Source organism: Geotrypetes seraphini, chromosome 1 (genome assembly GCF_902459505.1).
Source record: "Geotrypetes seraphini chromosome 1, aGeoSer1.1, whole genome shotgun sequence".
Taxonomy (NCBI): Eukaryota; Metazoa; Chordata; class Amphibia; order Gymnophiona; family Dermophiidae; genus Geotrypetes; species Geotrypetes seraphini.
In genome coordinates, this window is record NC_047084.1 from 476,546,368 (window position 1) to 476,567,109 (window position 20,742).

Consider the following 20,742-nt stretch of genomic DNA (forward strand, 5'->3'; position numbering starts at 1 on the left):
CAAGCCCCACTTTTTCCCTTTACCTAACTGGCTTTGATTTTGACTTGCTTTCTATGCCTTTAGGTTTCGTGACATTTGAAGCATGCCCTGAATGATGTACATGAATTGTTCTGGCCATCGCCAATGCAGGGGTACCGAGTTCTCTAGGTGAAACTTCAGCCTTTTGCCTCCCTCATGTAATATTTAGGTACCCTCCAAACTTCTGATAGTTGAACCTTGCAAATTATTCATGATCACCCTGCAACAAGTCTGTAGAAATGTGTAATTGATAAAATAAAGAAGCAGACCAAACAAGATCCAAATGAAAGGTCTTGTATAATTTTTTTTTTTTTGTCTCTGCTCTGGGGAGGGGGCTGTGGGGGGGTGTCTTGTTTTTTGGTGGGGATGCCCTGCTCTGCTGAGTGCCCTGGAGTCATCAGAGTCCAGCCCCTGGGGGAACTTTGTTGGTGTTTCTTTTTTCTTTTCTACCTAGGACTGGCTTGCCTGGTCCTTTCTTGGGCTTTTAGGGCTCAGGGGGTCCTCGGACTCCTGTGCGCCCTGGAGATGTCTTTGCATTCCCCTCCATACTTGGAGGGGGGGATGGTGGAGTGTTTGGGGATTCTGGTGTTCGTGGGTAGATGAAAATGACGCACGACTTTGCACTGTTATGCTTTAAGTGGATCTCCTGCCCTTGTTCGCTGTCTTTTGTATACTGTAGTTTTCCTATGGTTCTACCTATTTTCCAGTCAATAAAAATTGTTTACAATCTAAATAAACACTTTGCTTTATAAGTAAAAGTAGGTACTGATGGTTCTTTTAGTTTGTGCGACTATCTTTGCTATTTTGCTCTGACAAGCAGCTGCCCTAGCTAATTTCCTAATCTTGCCAAATGGTTGGGCTGGTCCTGGTTCTGACTCTTTTTCTAATACTTTTTTTCACCTATAACAAATTGTTGTATTGTCTGTATTCAGTACACACTGCTGTGAATGAGGGAGATGTGTTATTTATAGTAATTAAAAAAATAATCTAGCTTTTCTTTACTCTACAGACATGGCGGAGGAGCGATTGACTGATGGCAGTGGGACTGACAACGCCGAGACTTACAGTGATAAAGATACAGACCAAAGGAACTCACCTGACGTGACTAAAGCCAAGACTTGCTTCACGCCCGACAGTCCCGACATAGTTTCTGTGGATGAGAGTGGCTTTGCAGTACAGAAAAACGGTGGTGGCAGTACAGAGAGCAGGGCTGAGAGCCCCAAGTATCAGCTGGATCAGAACCACCTCCTGATTGAAGGTCCTTCAGGGACAGTATCGCTGCCCTTCAGTTTGAAAGCCAACAGACCACCACTGGAAGTGCTGAAAAAAATCTTTCCCAATCAAAAGCCAACAGTTCTTGAATTAATCTTGAAAGGTTGTGGGGGTGACCTTGTCGGAGCTGTTGAGGTTCTTTTGTCTAGCCGATCATCAGTAACTGGTGAAAGGACTTCCACAGAGTCAGATGGTCTGGTTTTGCCTTCCAACGGGCACATTTTTGAACATACGTTAAGTTCCTATCCCATTTCATCTTCTAAGTGGTCTGTGGGGTCAGCTTTTAGGGTTCCGGACACGCTGAGGTTCTCTGCTGATTCTGGCAATGTTGTGCCAAATCCTTTAGCAGTCCCTTTGCAGCATCCTTTTCCACAACCACCACGTTACCCGTTGATGCTTAGGAACACATTGGCCAGAAACCAGTCTAGCCCATTTCTGCCTAATGACGTTACCTTGTGGAACACCATGACCCTGCAGCAACAGTACCAGCTGCGATCCCAGTATGTCAGCCCTTTCTCTGGAAACTCTAGTAGTGTCTTCAGGAATTCACCCGTCCTCCCTGCTCGCCCATCGGAGGATCCTAGGATCTCCCTGCCTGAAGATGGGTGCCCCATTGTGTCAAAGCAACCGATTTACACGGAAGATGACTACGATGAACGCTCAGATTCCTCTGACTCTAGGATACTCAACACATCCTCTTAGACACTGGATAACGACATGCGATTTGAATTGCTGGATTTTGAGAGGAAGCTAAAGCAAAAGTGTACATAGCCCTTTTAATTATATAAAAAAGAAACTGTTTGATACTGTACTTTAGCAATAACACATAACTTATTTACTTTCTTGCACTTCACTGGAAAATGCCAAATAGTCAGTTTTATTTATGGCTTTTGTACTACAGTAGTTGTTCATGAAGGGACAAGGCCTATACTTAGGATATCTGTTGGAAGGAATAAACCAAGAAAGAAAGAGCATACAGCAGAGCAATCTCTGAAAATTTGCCTAGTTCACCTTGTCAGATACCATAAAATGTTTCAAAATAATATTTTAAGGCAGTTTTACAGTGATGGGCTCTGAAGGACATCTGGCTTTATAGCAAATAAACTAACCAGAAATATTCTCTTTATATGCCAACAGCTATTGTAGCATAAGGTAGCTTCACTGCATTGAGACTGAAAGCAATAGGAGCCATGTACCGCTTACATGTTTAAGTGTAGACACTTTTTTAACAAAACAAAAAAAGTCAGAAAATATTTCCAATGGTTGGACCTAAATCTGTGTTATGTCAAATGTAAACTAATACTGGCTGTGGCTTGCATGAAATGTATTGTGAAAGAAACTCACGATTAAACATTGTCAGGTTGATGTAGCATGCTAGGGACCCTAGAAGAAATAAAAGAAAAGGTTGATCTGGGCTGGTGTCATTGCTGTTCTTAGAGGGCAAAGCTGGGAAAGCAGGGATGCGAGACTGTTCATCGGGTCGGAATCTCAGTTCTGCTGAGATTCCATAGGATCAGGCTGATGCTTTACTTTCCAGGAACAGCCGAGATAAATTGATCTGCTCTCGGCTGATTATGCCTGTTTCTGTCATGATAGGGTAGGTGGGAGAGGACAGGAGGAGCAGAGGGGCTGCAGAAAGCAAGTACTGAGGCCCTGATGTTCTAAACTTACTGCGTCTTTAATGATTGACACTAAACCAGTTCTAACCGGTTTAACATTGAAGTATTTTAGCGTCTGATGCACATAATGGCTCTGCGTGGTCTTTTCCATAGTGTCCTCTGATAATGCTATGTGAATGTAATACAATGAGGTCATTAATATTAAAATGAGCACTCTGGGCAATGTCTAGACATTGTCTGGTGATGCATAAAATGAAGCACTGACCTTTAACTCTCTAAAATTACCAGCAGGTCTGGAGCTGCCGGTAGGTGTTAAAATCGTGTCTCAGGTGTGTGTGTTAAAGGCGCGTCTCATGTGCAGGCGTCAAGTGTACACTTCTCCCTCCATATTCGCTGTGATAGGGGATTAACAGACCGCAAATACAGAAAAACCGTGAATAACTTTTTCATATGATGTTCGCTGTTTTCTATTAAAAACCATCGTGAATATGGTGAAACCGCGAATAGCATGGTGGGAGACCTGGCCTGTTCCTGGAGGAGAGGCAAAACACGGTGAAGAAAGTGCTTGGAATCAGCAATTTTCTCTGTAAATGCTTGGAATCGGCGATTTCTCTATGCAAGCTGATGTAATTTGGGGGAAGGAGCCAGCAAGCTAAAAACCATGAATAATCGAAACAGCAAATGCTGAAACCGCGAATACGGAGGGAGAAGTGTATTCTGCGCATCTGTCAAGTCGCTTTCACCATTGACCGATTAGATGGAATTTCCATGGACCTCAACAGAGCTCATTTCCATGTGAAGTTTTTACAGCATCGCTCGTCTTTTTGAAATCGGAAAATGTACTGGCACTACAATGACCCACAGGATTTCAACAGTAAGTTTAGAACATTGGGGCCTTGGTGTGTTTTCGTGGCCTCTCCTTCATTCACATGCCTCCCGTTATGGACCTGAACAAGTGCTGAGTGGCGTAGCAAGGGTGAGAGGACCCCGGGGCAGTGGCGCCACTCCCCCGCCCTCTTCTCTGCCTCACCCACCTCACGCTCCTTCTCCCTACGCGCCACTTCCCTTCCCCCGTACCTCAGTAATGTTCCTGGTGCAATCAGCAGCCCCGGAGCTGCTGTCGTGTCAGCTCTTCCTCTGATGTCACTTCTTAGGCGCGGGTCCAGGAAGTGACATCAGAGGAAGAGCTGACACCGGCATGACAACAGGTTTGAGGTTGCTGTTTGTGCCAGGAATGTTAAGGGGGTAGGGAAGCAGCACACACGTGTGACAAGGGAGGAGGGGGCAGAAAGGAGGACGGAGGCCTGCACCCTCACCAAGATGGTGCCCGGAGTGGATCAACCCTCCCCCCTACTATGCCACTGCATAGGCTTCTGATCTGTCTGAAGATCAATATTTGAAAACTCTGCCCTTCCAGTCTACCAAGGTCCAGTGCATTTGGGAGACAGAGCGCTGAGCTAGGGTTGCCATCTCACCCAGGACAGCCTGAGTGTCCTGAACCAGTTCTGCTTGTACCCTATAGCATGCCAGGAGATTATAACCATGCTTCCTAAACAACAGTGTAGCTTCATTTTCATGCATGCAACCAGGCCAAACTGGAACTGGATTATCTTGTTTGGGCTGGCAGGTGAACATGCAAAAATGATGTTTGGACAAGGCATGCTTGTATGAATTCAGGTTTGTAGTAATGCATGGGGCAAAATAAACAAACTGATGTGCAGATGAGAACAATATTCTTTGTGGGAATGTTCAGTGGTAAATTAATGGCAAACACCATTACTACTACTACCGTGTTTCCCCGAAAATAAGACAGTGTCTTATATTAATTTTAGGCCCAAAAAACGCACTAGGTCTTATTTTTGGGGTATGTACATGATCATCTCTCCCTTCCTCTCCTTCACCCCAATTCTTCCTCGTTCCTTTTTCTACCCCACATGTGCAGCATCTTTCCTCCCCATCCCTCCCATCCCTCGTGCAGCAGGACCCTGGAGCAAGCACACCCCCGAGCACTCGCACTCACAGGCGATCCCCCATCCTTCCCTCCCTCCCATCCAAACCCTGCCGACCACGAGCGAGCCTTACATACCTCCCTAAGCAGCGTCGGGCTGGCAGCACTCTAAACAGGCTACTTCGGCCTTGTCCGCCCGGGGAAGGGAGGGAAGGATGGGGGTTAGGCTGTGTGGTGGGTGCTCGTGGGGGGGTGGGGGGGGTGAACTGCCAGCGAATCCTGGGACTAGGACTTATTTTCGGGGTAGATCTTATTTTTGGGGAAACACGGTACTTATTTCTATAATGCTGCCAGACATACAAGATGCTGTACATTAAAAATGTAAGAGACAATACTTGCTCGATAGAGCTTACAATCTAATCATAACAGACAAATGAGGCAAATAGTAGTTAGGGAATTTCTCACAGAGGGACTGATAAAACAGACATTGGTAAGAGTTAGGAGTTAAAAGCAATCTCGAACAAGTGGGCATCATTGATGAGTGTGGCATAAAGTGGCATGGTGTGCTAGCACACCTCTGTCCCCTGCTCAGATGTTTCATTAGCCAAATGACTAGCACATGCCAACCCTACCACCTCTCTGAGAAGAAGAAGAGGAGGAAATGTGAGCTATGAGGAACAATGGGAGAGAAATAGCACACTTAACCTGTAACAGGTGTTATCCAAGGTCAGAAGGCAGATATTCTCACATGTGGGTGATGTCATCCATGGAGCCCAGTATGGATAGTGTAAAAGTGTACTGTCACTTAAAAAAAATATTCAAAAGTCTTGAGACTGCCCATACTGTGCCTCTCCACCCGACGTCGGCTCATTGGATCATCAGGTCAGTAAAAAAGCTAAGAAGTCAACTAGCGGAGGTGGGAGGGTTGTGAGAATATCTGCCTACTGTCCTCGAATAACATCTGTTACAGGTAAGTAACTATGTTTATCCTAGGACAAGTAGGCAGCATATTCTCACATGTGGGACTCCCTAGCTGAAACTAATAGGGTTGGAGGGTAAATTGCTTACTAAGTAGGGAATACTGTATTTTTTGCTCCCTGCCAGGCTCTGTACCCAACCACATTCTCCTTCTCGGGCTCTGCACCCTGTCCCCCCTCTGGTGGTCTAGTGGTAGGCAAGGACAGGGCAGACAGGCCTAGTGACAGACAGGCAAGCAGGCCCCATACCCCTCACATCCTTAAATCATCCCCCCATACCCCCTGTACCTTTTAAAATCCCTCCCTCCTTAGATGGATATGCTGGTATTTTAAAAAATAGGAACACTTATAATATATAATGTATGTATTGATAAACAAGGGAAAAAAGACCTCAAAATACCCCTAGAATGTGATCAATGAGTCACAAATTTTTTCGGGGTGAGTATCATCACTGGTCAAAAACCTTTGATTTTTTTATTATTTTATTATTTTAAATATTTTAAATACAATTTTTTGTGTATGCTTTTGTGATTATAAGTCAAAATATGACAATATAAAAAATTTTTTCTTTCTTCTTATGAATGAGCATGTATAAAACTAGCATCTTATATAGCAAGTATTCACATGATATTTATCATATTTTAAATGTGAGATACTGAAAAAGCACTTATCTCAACAACCCGACGGAGGCCCAGCCCGTTTCGCACTGATGGGCTTCTTCAAGGGTAATGATAAAGCTTAAGATAGTGCTAGTGTAGTATTCAATGTTGCTCAGAACTCATTCCTGAAAGCTACTGCCGATTTTACCGAGTTTGTGTCGGTAAAATCGGCAGTAGCTTTCAGGAATGAGTTCTGAGCAACATTGAATACTACACTAGCACTATCTTAAGCTTTATCATTACCCTTGAAGAAGCCCATCAGTGCGAAACGGGCTGGGCCTCCGTCGGGTTGTTGAGATAAGTGCTTTTTCAGTATCTCACATTTAAAATATGATAAATATCATGTGAATACTTGATATATAAGATGCTAGTTTTATACATGCTCATTCATAAGAAGAAAGAAAAAAAATTTTATATTGTTATATTTTGACTTATAATCACAAAAGCATACACAAAAAATTGTATTTAAAATATTTAAAATAATAAAAAAATCAAGGGTTTTTGACCAGTGATGATACTCACCCCGAAAAAATTTCTGACTCATTGATCACATTCTAGGGGTATGTTGAGGTCTTTTTTCCCTTGTTTATCAATACATCTTAAATAATAAAATGCTAGCCCGTGCATGCGCATTAGCGAAACGTGTTCCCCGATCCCTTTTCTGTAGTGATGTGGCCGCACGACTGCGCATGCGCGCTTAGTACGTCACTGGCAGAAGATGAACCGTCACAGAGCGAGTGCACGCCGAGTCCTGTGGCACATCCGGATTGTGAGCAGTCCTGCCTTCGGTCCTGTCCCTGTTAAACTGGCTGGCAATAACAAAGTCAGGTGCCATGGGTTCTTCCCTTTTGCCAAATTACTAAAGGCTCTGCCGGTCTCGATCCTGAGGGGCGGGATCGAGACCGGAAGAGCCTATAGCGATTTAGCAAGAGGGAAAGCCCCCGTGATGTCTGGCTTCGTTATTGCCAGCCGGTTTAGTGGGACCGAGACAGGACCGAAGGCAGGGCTGCTCACAATCCAGATGCACCGCTGGCTCATCACTCCCCCCACCTTCCAGTGGCCGCCAAACAATGCCTTCCTCCCTGCCATGATCCTCAAGGCCTGAACTGCAAGTTTGAAGGTAGGGCATGGACGGTTTGAGAATTAGGGAGAGAACAACGCAGCCAGATGGACCGCGGGAACGGAAGGGGGGGGGGAGGATGGTTTTGAGGGAGTCGGCTGGCCGCATAAATTATTTTCATTTCAAATCTGCCGCCGCCGCCACGGCTCCTCTCTCATCTTCCAACGTAATGAGAGGAGCCGCGGTGGCGGCTTTGAAAATGGCTCCCTTAGTTCTTCGCTGCATTTTTTTTAAAGTTTAAAACTGCCGCCGTGGCTCCTCTCACGATCCCGGCCTGTGTCAGAGAAGGCTTCCGACGCACGCCGGATCGTGAGAGGAGCCGCGTAGGCATCTTTAAACTTAAAAAAAAAATCCAGCAAAGAACTAAGGGAGCCGTTTTATCCCCATGCTGCTACGAAGGAACAGGTGAGGGGGAGGGAAATGCTGATGCACAGGGAGCAGGCAGGCAAGCAGGGGGAGAGGGAAAGGGGCTGCTTTGGGGGTAGGGGTATGCTGGGGGCACACAGCAGTCATGGGCAGGGGATCACAGAACAGGCAGGCATGGCTCAACAAGGGGAGAGGGAAAGGGGGCTGTTTTGGGGTGAGGGGTTTGCTGGGCCAGACAGCAATCATAGGGGGGAAACAGAAGGGGGCCACGGAGCAGGCAGGCATGGCACAAAAGGGGGCAGGGGCATTGGGAAACGGGGCTGCTTTGGGGGGAAGGGTGTTCTGGGGGCACACACCAATCATGCTGGGGAAGAGAAGGGGGCCACAGAGAGATAAGCAGGCATGGCGCAATGGAGAAATACAGGCAGGCAGGGCGCAAGACAGAGACACAGACAGAAAGAATGACAGACAGACAGACAGCATCCAAGCACAGAGAGAAAGGAAAAAAAAACCCAGTTGTCTACTCTAGCACCCGTTGCACAGGGGGAGAACAAAAGAGATGCCGATGGACAGGGGGTTGAAGAAAAGGAACGGAGGACTAATGTTGGACAGGGGGAGAAGGAAAGAGGTGCTGCTGGACAGGGGGAAGGTAAAACAAAGGGAGAAGGGCTGCTGCTGCATAAGGAGAGCAGTGAAGGGGTGGTGGTGGACACAGGGGAGGTAAAAGGAAGGGAAAATGGACAGGGGAAGCAGGCAAGGGGTGGTGATGGACAGCCAAGGAAAAAGAAAGGCAGAAAGAAAAAAAGCGGCTAAGGAGAGAGAGAGAGAAAGAAATAAAGACAGACACACACACATATGTTCTAGCACCCGTTAATGTAACGGATTTAAAGACTAGTACATTATATATTACAAGTGTTCCTATTTTTTGTCAGTTTACACTTTGTTATTTGGTCACTTGAATTTTTCCATTACTTTTTTCAGTATATTCTGGTATTTTAAACATCCCCCCACCCTCGGTACCTTTTAAAATCCCTTCCTCTCTGGCTAGCTGTCTCCCATTTCCCAGCCAGCGGTACGGAGGTCAAGAGCAAAACTTTCCGCGCTCTTGCTTCGGCTGTGCTGCTTTCTGAATGGCTGTAATCAGTTCTCGTGAGTCAGACAAAGCATGTGTGTTGTTTATTTCATTTAGGGAGACAGGCATGGCCCTTTCGACATGTATTGCTGAGTCTGCAGGTAGAAGCCAGAAAGGTGCCTCTTCAACTTGAAAGCAATAACATCAGCTCCTCGATAGTATAGTGGTGAGTGTCCCTGCCTGTCATGCAGGAGACCAGGGTTTGATTCCCTCACAGGGAGTCTGGAGGCATTAGATTTTCTTTACTCCCTATTCCTCATCTTAGTTTTCTTCTGTTGAATTTCTGTAGGAATTTCTGAATTTAAGGGTATGGGTTTCTCAAGAGACTGAGTAGGAATACTGAGTAGGAATTTCCTGTCCATTACAGCTTTCGTTCAAGGAGTCATTTTTGCGTCGACTCCATTTTCTTCCCACGACAGCCAATTTGACACTTCTGATGAGAAAGCGCGACTGCGGTACGGAACACCCATCGCTATGCATATATCGAATTAAATCATGAATGTTCCGTACCGCTGCCACGCATGCTAGATAAAAGTTCCAAAATGCCTTTCGTGGGAGGAAAATGAACTTGAAAAAAGGGCGTATCTTCTACCACCCCCTGTTGAGACAGATAGGTTGGCATCCAAAAAAGTGTTCTTTTCGGCATCATTTAGCACAGCGAAAAAGTCTGCTCTTCTTTACAAAGAGGTCCAGGGATTCCCTGCTGCTAATGTAAAGACAATCGCCAACAGCCACTGTTCAGGAAATGACCAGGCCAGAAAGCCTTCTTAGCGCAGCAGGTAGCCCGTCAGTCTCATAATCTCAAGGACCTGATTTTTTTCCTCAGAGAAGGCATATGTGATTTTTATTTCATTTTGGGAGACAGCCAAGACCCTGTTGACATATCTTACTGATCTTACTGAGTCAGCATGTAGAAGCCAGACTTCAACTTCTTCAACTTGAAAGCAAAAGCATTGGCTTCTTGTTAGTATAGTGGTGAGTATCCCTGCCTGTCACACAGAAGACTGGGTTTCGATTCCTCTACAGAGAAACCGGAGGGATTGGATTTTCTTTAATCCTTATTCCTCATCTTAATTTTCCTCTGTTGAGTTTCTGTAGGAATTTCTGAACTTAAGGGTATGGTTTTCTGAAGAGACAAACTGAGTAGGAATTACCAGTCAATTGCAACTTTCGTTCATGGAGTCTTTTTCGCTTCGACTCCATTTTCCTCCCACGACAGCCAATCTGACACTTCTGTTGAGCAAGCGCGACTGCGGTACGGAACACCCATCGCTACGCCTGTATCGACTTAAACCATGAGTGTTCCGTACCGCTGCCACGCATGCTCGATAAAAGTTCAAAAATGGCTTTCTTGTGAGGAAAATGGATTTGGAAAAAGGGCTAATCCTCTACTTCCCCCTGTTCAGATAGATAGGTCGGCATCCATGAAAGCGTCTGCTGTTCTTCTTTGCAAAGAGGTCCAGGAATTCCCTGCGGCTAATGTAAAGACAACCGCCAACAGCCAGTGTTCAGGAACTGACCATGCCACAAAGCCTTCTTAGCGCAGTAGGTAGCGCGTCAGTCTCATAATCTGAAGGTCCTGAGTTCGATCCTCAGAGAACGCATATGTGGTTTTTATTTCATTTTGGGAGACAGGCAGGATACTGACAACATGTCTTGCTGAGTCTGCATGTAGAAGCCAGAAAGGTGTTTCTTCAACTTGAAAGAAAACCATCAGCTCCTCGTTAGTATAGTGGTGAGTATCCCTGCCTGTCACGCAGTAGACCGGGGTTCGATTCCCCGATGGGGAGACTGGAGTGACTGGATTTTCTTTACTCCCTATTACTCATCTTAGTTTTCCTCTGTTGAGTTTCTGTAGGAATTTCTGAATTTAAGGGTATGGATCTCTGAAGAGATAGACTGAGTAGGAATTACCTGTCAATTGCAACTTTGGTTCATGGATTCTTTTTCGCTTCGACTCCATTTTCCACCAACGACAGCCAATCTGACACTTCTGTTGAGCAAGCGCAACTGTGCTACGGAACACTAATCGCTACGCCTGTATCGACCTAAACCATGAGTGTTCCGTACCGCTACCACGCATTCTCGATAAAAGTTCAAAAATGGCTTTCTTGTGAGGAAAATGGACTTGGAAAAAGGGTGTTTCCTCTACCACCCCCTGTTCAGATAGATAGGTCGGCATCCATGAAAGCGTTCTTTTCGGCATCATTTAGCACAGCGAAAAAGTCTGCTGTTCTTCTTTGGACGGAGGTCCAGGGATTCCCTGCTGCTAATGTAAAGAGAACTGTCAACAGCCAGTGTTCAGGAACTGACCATTCCACAAAGCCTTCTTAGCGCAGTAGGTAGCGCGTCAGTCTCATAATCTGAAGGTCCTGAGTTCGATCCTCAGAGAAGGCATATGTGGTTTTTATTTCATTTTGGGAGACAGGCAGGATACTGACGACATGTCTTGCTGAGTCTGCATGTAGAAGCCAGAAAGGTGTTTCTTCAACTTGAAAGAAAATCATCAGCTCCTCGTTAGTATAGTGATGAGTATCCCTGCCTGTCACGCAGGAGACCGGGGTTCGATTCACCGACGGGGAGACTGGAGTGACTGGATTTTCTTTACTCCCTATTACTCATCTTAGTTTTCCTCTGTTGAGATTCTGTAGGAATTTCTGAATTTAATGGTATGGATCTCTGAAGAGATAGACTGAGTAGGAATTACCTGTCAATTGCAACTTTGGTTCATGGATTCTTTTTCGCTTCGACTCCATTTTCCACCCACGACAGCCAATCTGACACTTCTGTTGAGCAAGCGCGACTGTGGTACGGAACACTCATCGCTACGCCTGTATCGACCTAAACCATGAGTGTTCCGTACCGCTGCCACACATGCTCGATAAAAGTTCAAAAATGGCTTTTGTGTGAGGAAAATGGACTTGGAAATTGCTAATCCTCTACTTCCCCCTGTTCAGATAGATAGGTCGGCATCCATGAAAGCGTTCTTTTCGGCATCATTTAGCACAGCGAAAAAGTCTGCTGTTCTTCTTTGGAAAGAGGTCCAGCGATTCCCTGCTGCTAATGTAAAGACAACCGCCAACAGCCAGTGTTCAGGAACTGACCATGCCACAAAGCCTTCTTAGCGCAGTAGGTAGCGCGTTAGTCTCACAATCTGAAGGTTCTGAGTTCAATCCTCAGAGAAGGCATAGGTAGTTCTTATTTTATTTTGGGAAACAGGCAGGACCCTGTCGATATGTCTTGCTGATCCTGCATGTAGAAGCCAGAAAGGTGGTTCTTCAACTTGAAAGAAAAGCATCAGATCCTCGTTAGTATAGTGGTGAGTATCCCTGCCTGTCACGCAGGAGACTGGGGTTCGATTCCCCGACGGGGAGACTGGAGTTACTGGATTTTCTTTACTCCCTATTACTCATCTTAGTTTTCCTCTGTTGAGTTTCTGTAGGAATTTCTGAATTTAAGGGTATGGATCTCTGAAGAGACAGACTGAGTAGGAATTACCTGTCAATTGCATCTTTGTTTTATGGAGTCTTTTTGCTTTGACTCCATTTTCCACCAACGACAGCCAATCTGACACTTCTGTTGAGCAAGCACGACTGTGCTACGGAACACTCATCGCTACGCCTGTATCGACCTAAACCATGAGTGTTCCGTACCGCTACCACGCATTCTCGATAAAAGTTCAAAAATGGCTTTCTTGTGAGGAAAATGGACTTGGAAAAAGGGTGTTTCCTCTACCACCCTCTGTTCAGATAGATAGGTCGGCATCCATGAAAGCGTTCTTTTCGGCATCATTTAGCACAGCGAAAAAGTCTGCTGTTCTTCTTTGGACGGAGGTCCAGGGATTACCTGCTGCTAATGTAAAGAGAACTGCCAACAGCCAGTGTTCAGGAACTGACCATGCCACAAAGCCTTCTTAGCGCAGTAGGTAGCGCGTCAGTCTCATAATCTGAAGGTCCTGAGTTCGATCCTCAGAGAAGGCATATGTGGTTTTTATTTCATTTTGGGAGACAGGCAGGATACTGACGACATGTCTTGCTGAGTCTGCATGTAGAAGCCAGAAAGGTGTTTCTTCAACTTGAAAAAAAATCATCAGCTCCTCGTTAGTATAGTGGTGAGTATCCCTGCCTGTCACGCAGGAGACCGAGGTTCGATTCCCCGACGGGGAGACTGGAGTGACTGGATTTTCTTTACTCCCTATTACTCATCTTAGTTTTCCTCTGTTGAGTTTCTGTAGGAATTTCTGAATTTAATGGTATGGATCTCTGAAGAGATAGACTGAGTAGGAATTAACTGTCAATTGCAAATTTGGTTCATGGATTCTTTTTCGCTTCGACTCCATTTTCCACCCACGACAGCCAATCTGACACTTCTGTTGAGAAAACGCGACTGTGGAACCGAACACTCATCGCTACACCTGTATCGACCTAAACCATGAGTGTTCCGTACCGCTACCACGCATGCTCGATAAAAGTTCAAAAAATGGCTTTCGTGTGAGGAAAATGGACTTGGAAAAAGGGCGTATCCTCTACATCCCCCTGTTCAGATAGATAGGTCGGCATCCATGAAAGCGTTTTTTTGGGCATCATTTAGCACAGCGAAAAAGTCTGCTGTTCTTCTTTGGACGGAGGTCCAGGGATTCCCTGCTGCTAATGTAAAGACAACCGCCAAGAGCCAGTGTTCAGGAACTGACCATGCCACAAAGCCTTCTTAGCGCAGTAGGTAGCGCGTCAGTCTCATAATCTGGAGGTCCTGAGTTCGATCCTCAGAGAAGGCATAGGTGGTTTTTATTTCATTTTTGGAGACAGGCAGGACACTGACGACATGTCTTGCTGAGTCTGCATGTAGAAGCCAGACAGGTGGTTCTTCAACTTGAAAGAAAAGCATCGGCTACTCGTTAGTATAGTGGTGAGTATATCTGCCTGTCACGCAGGAGACTGGGGTTCGATTCCCCAACAGGGAGGCTGGAATGACTGGATTTTCTTTACTCCCTATTACTCATTTTAGTTTTCCTCTGTTGAGTTTCTGTAGGAATTTCTGAATTTAAGGATATGGATCTCTGAAGAGACAGACTGAGTAGGAATTACCTGTCAATTGCAACTTTGGTTCATGGATTCTTTTTCGCTTCGACTCCATTTTCCACCCACGACAGCCAATCTGACACTTCTGTTGAGCAAGCGCGACTGTGGTACGGAACACTCATCGCTACGCCTGTATCGACCTAAACCATGAGTGTTCCGTACCGCTGCCACGCATGCTCGATAAAAGTTCAAAAATGGCTTTTGTGTGAGGAAAATGGACTTGGAAAAAGGGCTAATCCTCTACTTCCCCCTGTTCAGATAGATAGGTCGGCATCCATGAAAGCGTTCTTTTCGGCATCATTTAGCACAGCGAAAAAGTCTGCTGTTCTTCTTTGGAAAGAGGTCCAGCGATTCCCTGCTGCTAATGTAAAGACAACCGCCAACAGCCAGTGTTCAGGAACTGACCATACCACAAAGCCTTCTTAGCGCAGTAGGTAGCGCGTTAGTCTCACAATCTGAAGGTTCTGAGTTCAATCCTCAGAAAAGGCATAGGTGGTTCTTATTTTATTTTGGGAAACAGGCAGGACCCTGTCGATATGTCTTGCTGAGCCTGCATGTAGAAGCCAGAAAGGTGGTTCTTCAACTCGAAAGAAAAAGCATCAGATCCTCGTTAGTATAGTGGTGAGTATCCCTGCCTGTCACGCAGGAGACCGGGGTTCGATTCCCCGACGGGGAGACTGGAGTGACTGGATTTTCTTTACTCCCTATTACTCATCTTAGTTTTCCTCTGTTGAGTTTCTGTAGGAATTTCTGAATTTAAGGGTATGGATCTCTGAAGAGACAGACTGAGTAGGAATTACCTGTCAATTGCATCTTTGTTTTATGGAGTCTTTTAGCTTTGACTCCATTTTCCACCAACGACAGCCAATCTGACACTTCTGTTGAGCAAGCACGACTGTGCTACGGAACACTAATCGCTACGCCTGTATCGACCTAAACCATGAGTGTTCCGTACCGCTACCACGCATTCTCGATAAAAGTTCAAAAATGGCTTTCTTGTGAGGAAAATGGACTTGGAAAAAGGGTGTTTCCTCTACCACCCTCTGTTCAGATAGATAGGTCGGCATCCATGAAAGCGTTCTTTTCGGCATCATTTAGCACAGCGAAAAAGTCTGCTGTTCTTCTTTGGACGGAGGTCCAGGGATTACCTGCTGCTAATGTAAAGAGAACTGCCAACAGCCAGTGTTCAGGAACTGACCATGCCACAAAGCCTTCTTAGCGCAGTAGGTAGCGCGTCAGTCTCATAATCTGAAGGTCCTGAGTTCGATCCTCAGAGAAGGCATATGTGGTTTTTATTTCATTTTGGGAGACAGGCAGGATACTGACGACATGTCTTGCTGAGTCTGCATGCAGAAGCCAGAAAGGTGTTTCTTCAACTTGAAAGAAAATCATCAGCTCCTCGTTAGTATAGTGGTGAGTATCCCTGCCTGTCACGCAGGAGACCGAGGTTCGATTCCCCGACGGGGAGACTGGAGTGACTGGATTTTCTTTACTCCCTATTACTCATCTTAGTTTTCCTCTGTTGAGTTTCTGTAGGAATTTCTGAATTTAATGGTATGGATCTCTGAAGAGATAGACTGAGTAGGAATTAACTGTCAATTGCAAATTTGGTTCATGGATTCTTTTTCGCTTCGACTCCATTTTCCACCCACGACAGCCAATCTGACACTTCTATTGAGAAAACGCGACTGTGGAACCGAACACTCATCGCTACACCTGTATCGACCTAAACCATGAGTGTTCCGTACCGCTACCACGCATGCTCGATAAAAGTTCAAAAATGGCTTTCGTGTGAGGAAAATGGACTTGGAAAAAGGGCGTATCCTCTACCTCCCCCTGTTCAGATAGATAGGTCGGCATCCATGAAAGCGTTTTTTTGGGCATCATTTAGCACAGCGAAAAAGTCTGCTGTTCTTCTTTGGACGGAGGTCCAGGGATTCCCTGCTGCTAATGTAAAGACAACCGCCAACAGCCAGTGTTCAGGAACTGACCATACCACAAAGCCTTCTTAGCGCAGTAGGTAGCGCGTTAGTCTCATAATCTGAAGGTCCTGAGTTCGATCCTCAGAGAAGGCATAGGTGGTTTTTATTTCATTTTTGGAGACAGGCAGGACCCTGACGACATGTCTTGCTGAGTCTGCATGTAGAAGCCAGACAGGTGGTTCTTCAACTTGAAAACAAAGCATCGGCTACTCGTTAGTATAGTGGTGAGTATATCTGCCTGTCACGCAGGAGACTGGGGTTCGATTCCCCAACAGGGAGGCTGGAATGACTGGATTTTCTTTACTCCCTATTACTCATTTTAGTTTTCCTCTGTTGAGTTTCTGTAGGAATTTCTGAATTTAAGGGTATGGATCTCTGAAGAGACAGACTGAGTAGGAATTACCTGTCAATTGCATCTTTGGTTCATGGATTCTTTTTCGCTTCGACTCCATTTTCCACCCACGACAGCCAATCTGACACTTCTGTTGAGCAAGCGCGACTGTGGTACGGAACACTCATCGCTACGCCTGTATCGACCTAAACCATGAGTGTTCCGTACCGCTACCACGCATTCTCGATAAAAGTTCAAAAATGGCTTTCTTGTGAGGAAAATGGACTTGGAAAAAGGGTGTTTCCTCTACCACCCTCTGTTCAGATAGATAGGTCGGCATCCATGAAAGCGTTCTTTTCGGCATCATTTAGCACAGCGAAAAAGTCTGCTGTTCTTCTTTGGACGGAGGTCCAGGGATTACCTGCTGCTAATGTAAAGAGAACTGCCAACAGCCAGTGTTCAGGAACTGACCATGCCACAAAGCCTTCTTAGCGCAGTAGGTAGCGCGTCAGTCTCATAATCTGAAGGTCCTGAGTTCGATCCTCAGAGAAGGCATATGTGGTTTTTATTTCATTTTGGGAGACAGGCAGCATACTGACGACATGTCTTGCTGAGTCTGCATGTAGAAGCCAGAAAGGTGTTTCTTCAACTTGAAAGAAAATCATCAGCTCCTCGTTAGTATAGTGGTGAGTATCCCTGCCTGTCACGCAGGAGACCGAGGTTCGATTCCCCGACGGGGAGACTGGAGTGACTGGATTTTCTTTACTCCCTATTACTCATCTTAGTTTTCCTCTGTTGAGTTTCTGTAGGAATTTCTGAATTTAATGGTATGGATCTCTGAAGAGATAGACTGAGTAGGAATTAGCTGTCAATTGCAAATTTGGTTCATGGATTCTTTTTCGCTTCGACTCCATTTTCCACCCACGACAGCCAATCTGACACTTCTGTTGAGAAAACGCGACTGTGGAACCGAACACTCATCGCTACACCTGTATCGACCTAAACCATGAGTGTTCCGTACCGCTACCACGCATGCACGATAAAAGTTCAAAAATGGCTTTCGTGTGAGGAAAATGGACTTGGAAAAAGGGCGTATCCTCTACCTCCCCCTGTTCAGATAGATAGGTCGGCATCCATGAAAGCGTTTTTTTGGGCATCATTTAGCACAGCGAAAAAGTCTGCTGTTCTTCTTTGGACGGAGGTCCAGGGATTCCCTGCTGCTAATGTAAAGACAACCGCCAAGAGCCAGTGTTCAGGAACTGACCATGCCACAAAGCCTTCTTAGCGCAGTAGGTAGCGCGTTAGTCTCACAATCTGAAGGTTCTGAGTTCAATCCTCAGAAAAGGCATAGGTGGTTCTTATTTTATTTTAGGAAACAGGCAGGACCCTGTCGATATGTCTTGCTGAGCCTGCATGTAGAAGCCAGAAAGGTGGTTCTTCAACTCGAAAGAAAAGCATCGGCTACTCGTTAGTATAGTGGTGAGTATATCTGCCTGTCATGCAGGAGACTGGGGTTCGATTCCCCAACAGGGAGGCTGGAATGACTGGATTTTCTTTACTCCCTATTACTCATTTTAGTTTTCCTCTGTTGAGTTTCTGTAGGAATTTCTGAATTTAAGGATATGGATCTCTGAAGAGATAGACTGAGTAGGAATTACCTGTCAATTGCAACTTTGGTTCATGGATTCTTTTTCGCTTCGACTCCATTTTCCACCCACGACAGCCAATCTGACACTTCTGTTGAGCAAGCGCGACTGTGGTACGGAACACTCATCGCTACGCCTGTATCGACCTAAACCATGAGTGTTCCGTACCGCTGCCACGCATGCTCGATAAAAGTTCAAAAATGGCTTTTGTGTGAGGAAAATGGACTTGGAAAAAGGGCTAATCCTCTACTTCCCCCTGTTCAGATAGCTAGGTCGGCATCCATGAAAGCGTTCTTTTCGGCATCATTTAGCACAGCGAAAAAGTCTGCTGTTCTTCTTTGGAAAGAGGTCCAGCGATTCCCTGCTGCTAATGTAAAGACAACCGCCAACAGCCAGTGTTCAGGAACTGACCATACCACAAAGCCTTCTTAGCGCAGTAGGTAGCGCGTTAGTCTCACAATCTGAAGGTTCTGAGTTCAATCCTCAGAAAAGGCATAGGTGGTTCTTATTTTATTTTGGGAAACAGGCAGGACCCTGTCGATATGTCTTGCTGAGCCTGCATGTAGAAGCCAGAAAGGTGGTTCTTCAACTCGAAAGAAAAGCATCAGATCCTCGTTAGTATAGTGGTGAGTATCCCTGCCTGTCACGCAGGAGACCGGGGTTCGATTCCCCGACGGGGAGACTGGAGTGACTGGATTTTCTTTACTCCCTATTACTCATCTTAGTTTTCCTCTGTTGAGTTTCTGTAGGAATTTCTGAATTTAAGGGTATGGATCTCTGAAGAGACAGACTGAGTAGGAATTACCTGTCAATTGCATCTTTGTTTTATGGAGTCTTTTAGCTTTGACTCCATTTTCCACCAACGACAGCCAATCTGACACTTCTGTTGAGCAAGCACGACTGTGCTACGGAACACTAATCGCTACGCCTGTATCGACCTAAACCATGAGTGTTCCGTACCGCTACCACGCATTCTCGATAAAAGTTCAAAAATGGCTTTCTTGTGAGGAAAATGGACTTGGAAAAAGGGTGTTTCCTCTACCACCCTCTGTTCAGATAGATAGGTCGGCATCCATGAAAGCGTTCTTTTCGGCATCATTTAGCACAGCGAAAAAGTCTGCTGTTCTTCTTTGGACGGAGGTCCAGGGATTACCTGCTGCTAATGTAAAGAGAACTGCCAACAGCCAGTGTTCAGGAACTGACCATGCCACAAAGCCTTCTTAGCGCAGTAGGTAGCGCGTCAGTCTCATAATCTGAAGGTCCTGAGTTCGATCCTCAGAGAAGGCATATGTGGTTTTTATTTCATTTTGGGAGACAGGCAGGATACTGACGACATGTCTTGCTGAGTCTGCATGTAGAAGCCAGAAAGGTGTTTCTTCAACTTGAAAGAAAATCATCAGCTCCTCGTTAGTATAGTGGTGAGTATCCCTGCCTGTCACGCAGGAGACCGAGGTTCGATTCCCCGACGGGGAGACTGGAGTGACTGGATTTTCTTTACTCCCTATTACTCATCTTAGTTTTCCTCTGTTGAGTTTCTGTAGGAATTTCTGAATTTAATGGTATGGATCTCTGAAGAGATAGACTGAGTAGGAATTAGCTGTCAATTGCAAATTTGGTTCATGGATTCTTTTTCGCTTCGACTCCATTTTCCACCCACGACAGCCAATCTGACACTTCTGTTGAGAAAACGCGACTGTGGAACCGAACACTCATCGCTACACCTGTATCGACCTAAACCATGAGTGTTCCGTACCGCTACCACGCATGCTCGATAAAAGTTCAAAAATGGCTTTCGTGTGAGGAAAATGGACTTGGAAAAAGGGCGTATCCTCTACCTCCCCCTGTTCAGATAGATAGGTCGGCATCCATGAAAGCGTTTTTTTTGGGCATCATTTAGCACAGCGAAAAAGTCTGCTGTTCTTCTTTGGACGGAGGTCCAGGGATTCCCTGCTGCTAATGTAAAGACAACCGCCAAGAGCCAGTGTTCAGGAACTGACCATGCCACAAAGCCTTCTTAGCGCAGTAGGTAGCGCGTCAGTCTCATAATCTGAAGGTCCTGAGTTCGATCCTCAGAGAAGGCATAGGTGGTTTTTATTTCATTTTTGGAGACAGGCAGGACACTGACGACATGTCTTGCTGAGTCTGCATGTAGAAGCCAGACAGGTGGTTCTTCAACTTGAAAGAAAAGCATCGGCTACTCGTTAGTATAGTGGTGAGTATATCTGCCTGTCACGCAGGAGACTGGGGTTCGATTCCCCAACAGGGAGGCGGGAATGACTGGATTTTCTTTACTCCCTATTACTCATTTTAGTTTTCCTCTGTTGAGTTTCTGTAGGAATTTCTGAATTTAAGGATATGGATCTCTGAAGAGACAGACTGAGTAGGAATTACCTGTCAATTGCAACTTTGGTTCATGGATTCTTTTTCGCTTCGACTCCATTTTCCACCCACGACAGCCAATCTGACACTTCTGTTGAGCAAGCGCGACTGTGGTACGGAACACTCATCGCTACGCCTGTATCGACCTAAACCATGAGTGTTCCGTACCGCTGCCACGCATGCTCGATAAAAGTTCAAAAATGGCTTTTGTGTGA

The 20,742-nt window shown here is 45.7% G+C and overlaps 1 protein-coding gene and 22 non-coding genes across 23 annotated transcripts in view; all 23 read left to right on the forward strand.

Moving 5' to 3' along the window:
• Positions 1-2,704, forward strand: part of DMRT3 (doublesex and mab-3 related transcription factor 3) — a 41,718-nt gene extending 39,014 nt beyond the window's left edge. Inside the window, exon 2 of the mRNA XM_033925184.1 lies at positions 1,028-2,704. Within this exon, the coding sequence (XP_033781075.1) occupies positions 1,028-1,992 (965 nt within the window). The 3' untranslated portion in view covers positions 1,993-2,704. The remainder of the gene's footprint in view (positions 1-1,027) is intronic.
• A 7,938-nt stretch (positions 2,705-10,642) lies between these two features.
• Positions 10,643-10,715, forward strand: TRNAM-CAU. Its single transcript has one exon. It is a non-coding gene; the product is annotated as a tRNA-Met (tRNA).
• Positions 10,716-10,829: 114 nt separating this feature from the next.
• TRNAD-GUC lies at positions 10,830-10,901 on the forward strand. The gene has a single exon. It is a non-coding gene; the product is annotated as a tRNA-Asp (tRNA).
• Positions 10,902-11,435: 534 nt separating this feature from the next.
• Positions 11,436-11,508, forward strand: TRNAM-CAU. The gene has a single exon. It is a non-coding gene; the product is annotated as a tRNA-Met (tRNA).
• A 114-nt stretch (positions 11,509-11,622) lies between these two features.
• TRNAD-GUC lies at positions 11,623-11,694 on the forward strand. Its single transcript has one exon. It is a non-coding gene; the product is annotated as a tRNA-Asp (tRNA).
• A 532-nt stretch (positions 11,695-12,226) lies between these two features.
• TRNAV-CAC lies at positions 12,227-12,299 on the forward strand. Its single transcript has one exon. It is a non-coding gene; the product is annotated as a tRNA-Val (tRNA).
• Positions 12,300-12,413: 114 nt separating this feature from the next.
• On the forward strand, positions 12,414-12,485 carry TRNAD-GUC. The gene has a single exon. It is a non-coding gene; the product is annotated as a tRNA-Asp (tRNA).
• Positions 12,486-13,018: 533 nt separating this feature from the next.
• TRNAM-CAU lies at positions 13,019-13,091 on the forward strand. The gene has a single exon. It is a non-coding gene; the product is annotated as a tRNA-Met (tRNA).
• A 114-nt stretch (positions 13,092-13,205) lies between these two features.
• Positions 13,206-13,277, forward strand: TRNAD-GUC. Its single transcript has one exon. It is a non-coding gene; the product is annotated as a tRNA-Asp (tRNA).
• Positions 13,278-13,812: 535 nt separating this feature from the next.
• TRNAM-CAU lies at positions 13,813-13,885 on the forward strand. The gene has a single exon. It is a non-coding gene; the product is annotated as a tRNA-Met (tRNA).
• A 720-nt stretch (positions 13,886-14,605) lies between these two features.
• On the forward strand, positions 14,606-14,678 carry TRNAV-CAC. Its single transcript has one exon. It is a non-coding gene; the product is annotated as a tRNA-Val (tRNA).
• A 115-nt stretch (positions 14,679-14,793) lies between these two features.
• Positions 14,794-14,865, forward strand: TRNAD-GUC. The gene has a single exon. It is a non-coding gene; the product is annotated as a tRNA-Asp (tRNA).
• A 533-nt stretch (positions 14,866-15,398) lies between these two features.
• On the forward strand, positions 15,399-15,471 carry TRNAM-CAU. Its single transcript has one exon. It is a non-coding gene; the product is annotated as a tRNA-Met (tRNA).
• Positions 15,472-15,585: 114 nt separating this feature from the next.
• On the forward strand, positions 15,586-15,657 carry TRNAD-GUC. The gene has a single exon. It is a non-coding gene; the product is annotated as a tRNA-Asp (tRNA).
• A 534-nt stretch (positions 15,658-16,191) lies between these two features.
• On the forward strand, positions 16,192-16,264 carry TRNAM-CAU. The gene has a single exon. It is a non-coding gene; the product is annotated as a tRNA-Met (tRNA).
• Positions 16,265-16,984: 720 nt separating this feature from the next.
• On the forward strand, positions 16,985-17,057 carry TRNAM-CAU. Its single transcript has one exon. It is a non-coding gene; the product is annotated as a tRNA-Met (tRNA).
• Positions 17,058-17,171: 114 nt separating this feature from the next.
• Positions 17,172-17,243, forward strand: TRNAD-GUC. The gene has a single exon. It is a non-coding gene; the product is annotated as a tRNA-Asp (tRNA).
• A 534-nt stretch (positions 17,244-17,777) lies between these two features.
• On the forward strand, positions 17,778-17,850 carry TRNAV-CAC. Its single transcript has one exon. It is a non-coding gene; the product is annotated as a tRNA-Val (tRNA).
• A 720-nt stretch (positions 17,851-18,570) lies between these two features.
• Positions 18,571-18,643, forward strand: TRNAV-CAC. The gene has a single exon. It is a non-coding gene; the product is annotated as a tRNA-Val (tRNA).
• Positions 18,644-18,757: 114 nt separating this feature from the next.
• On the forward strand, positions 18,758-18,829 carry TRNAD-GUC. The gene has a single exon. It is a non-coding gene; the product is annotated as a tRNA-Asp (tRNA).
• A 533-nt stretch (positions 18,830-19,362) lies between these two features.
• TRNAM-CAU lies at positions 19,363-19,435 on the forward strand. Its single transcript has one exon. It is a non-coding gene; the product is annotated as a tRNA-Met (tRNA).
• A 114-nt stretch (positions 19,436-19,549) lies between these two features.
• On the forward strand, positions 19,550-19,621 carry TRNAD-GUC. The gene has a single exon. It is a non-coding gene; the product is annotated as a tRNA-Asp (tRNA).
• Positions 19,622-20,156: 535 nt separating this feature from the next.
• TRNAM-CAU lies at positions 20,157-20,229 on the forward strand. The gene has a single exon. It is a non-coding gene; the product is annotated as a tRNA-Met (tRNA).
• Positions 20,230-20,742: the final 513 nt, after the last annotated feature.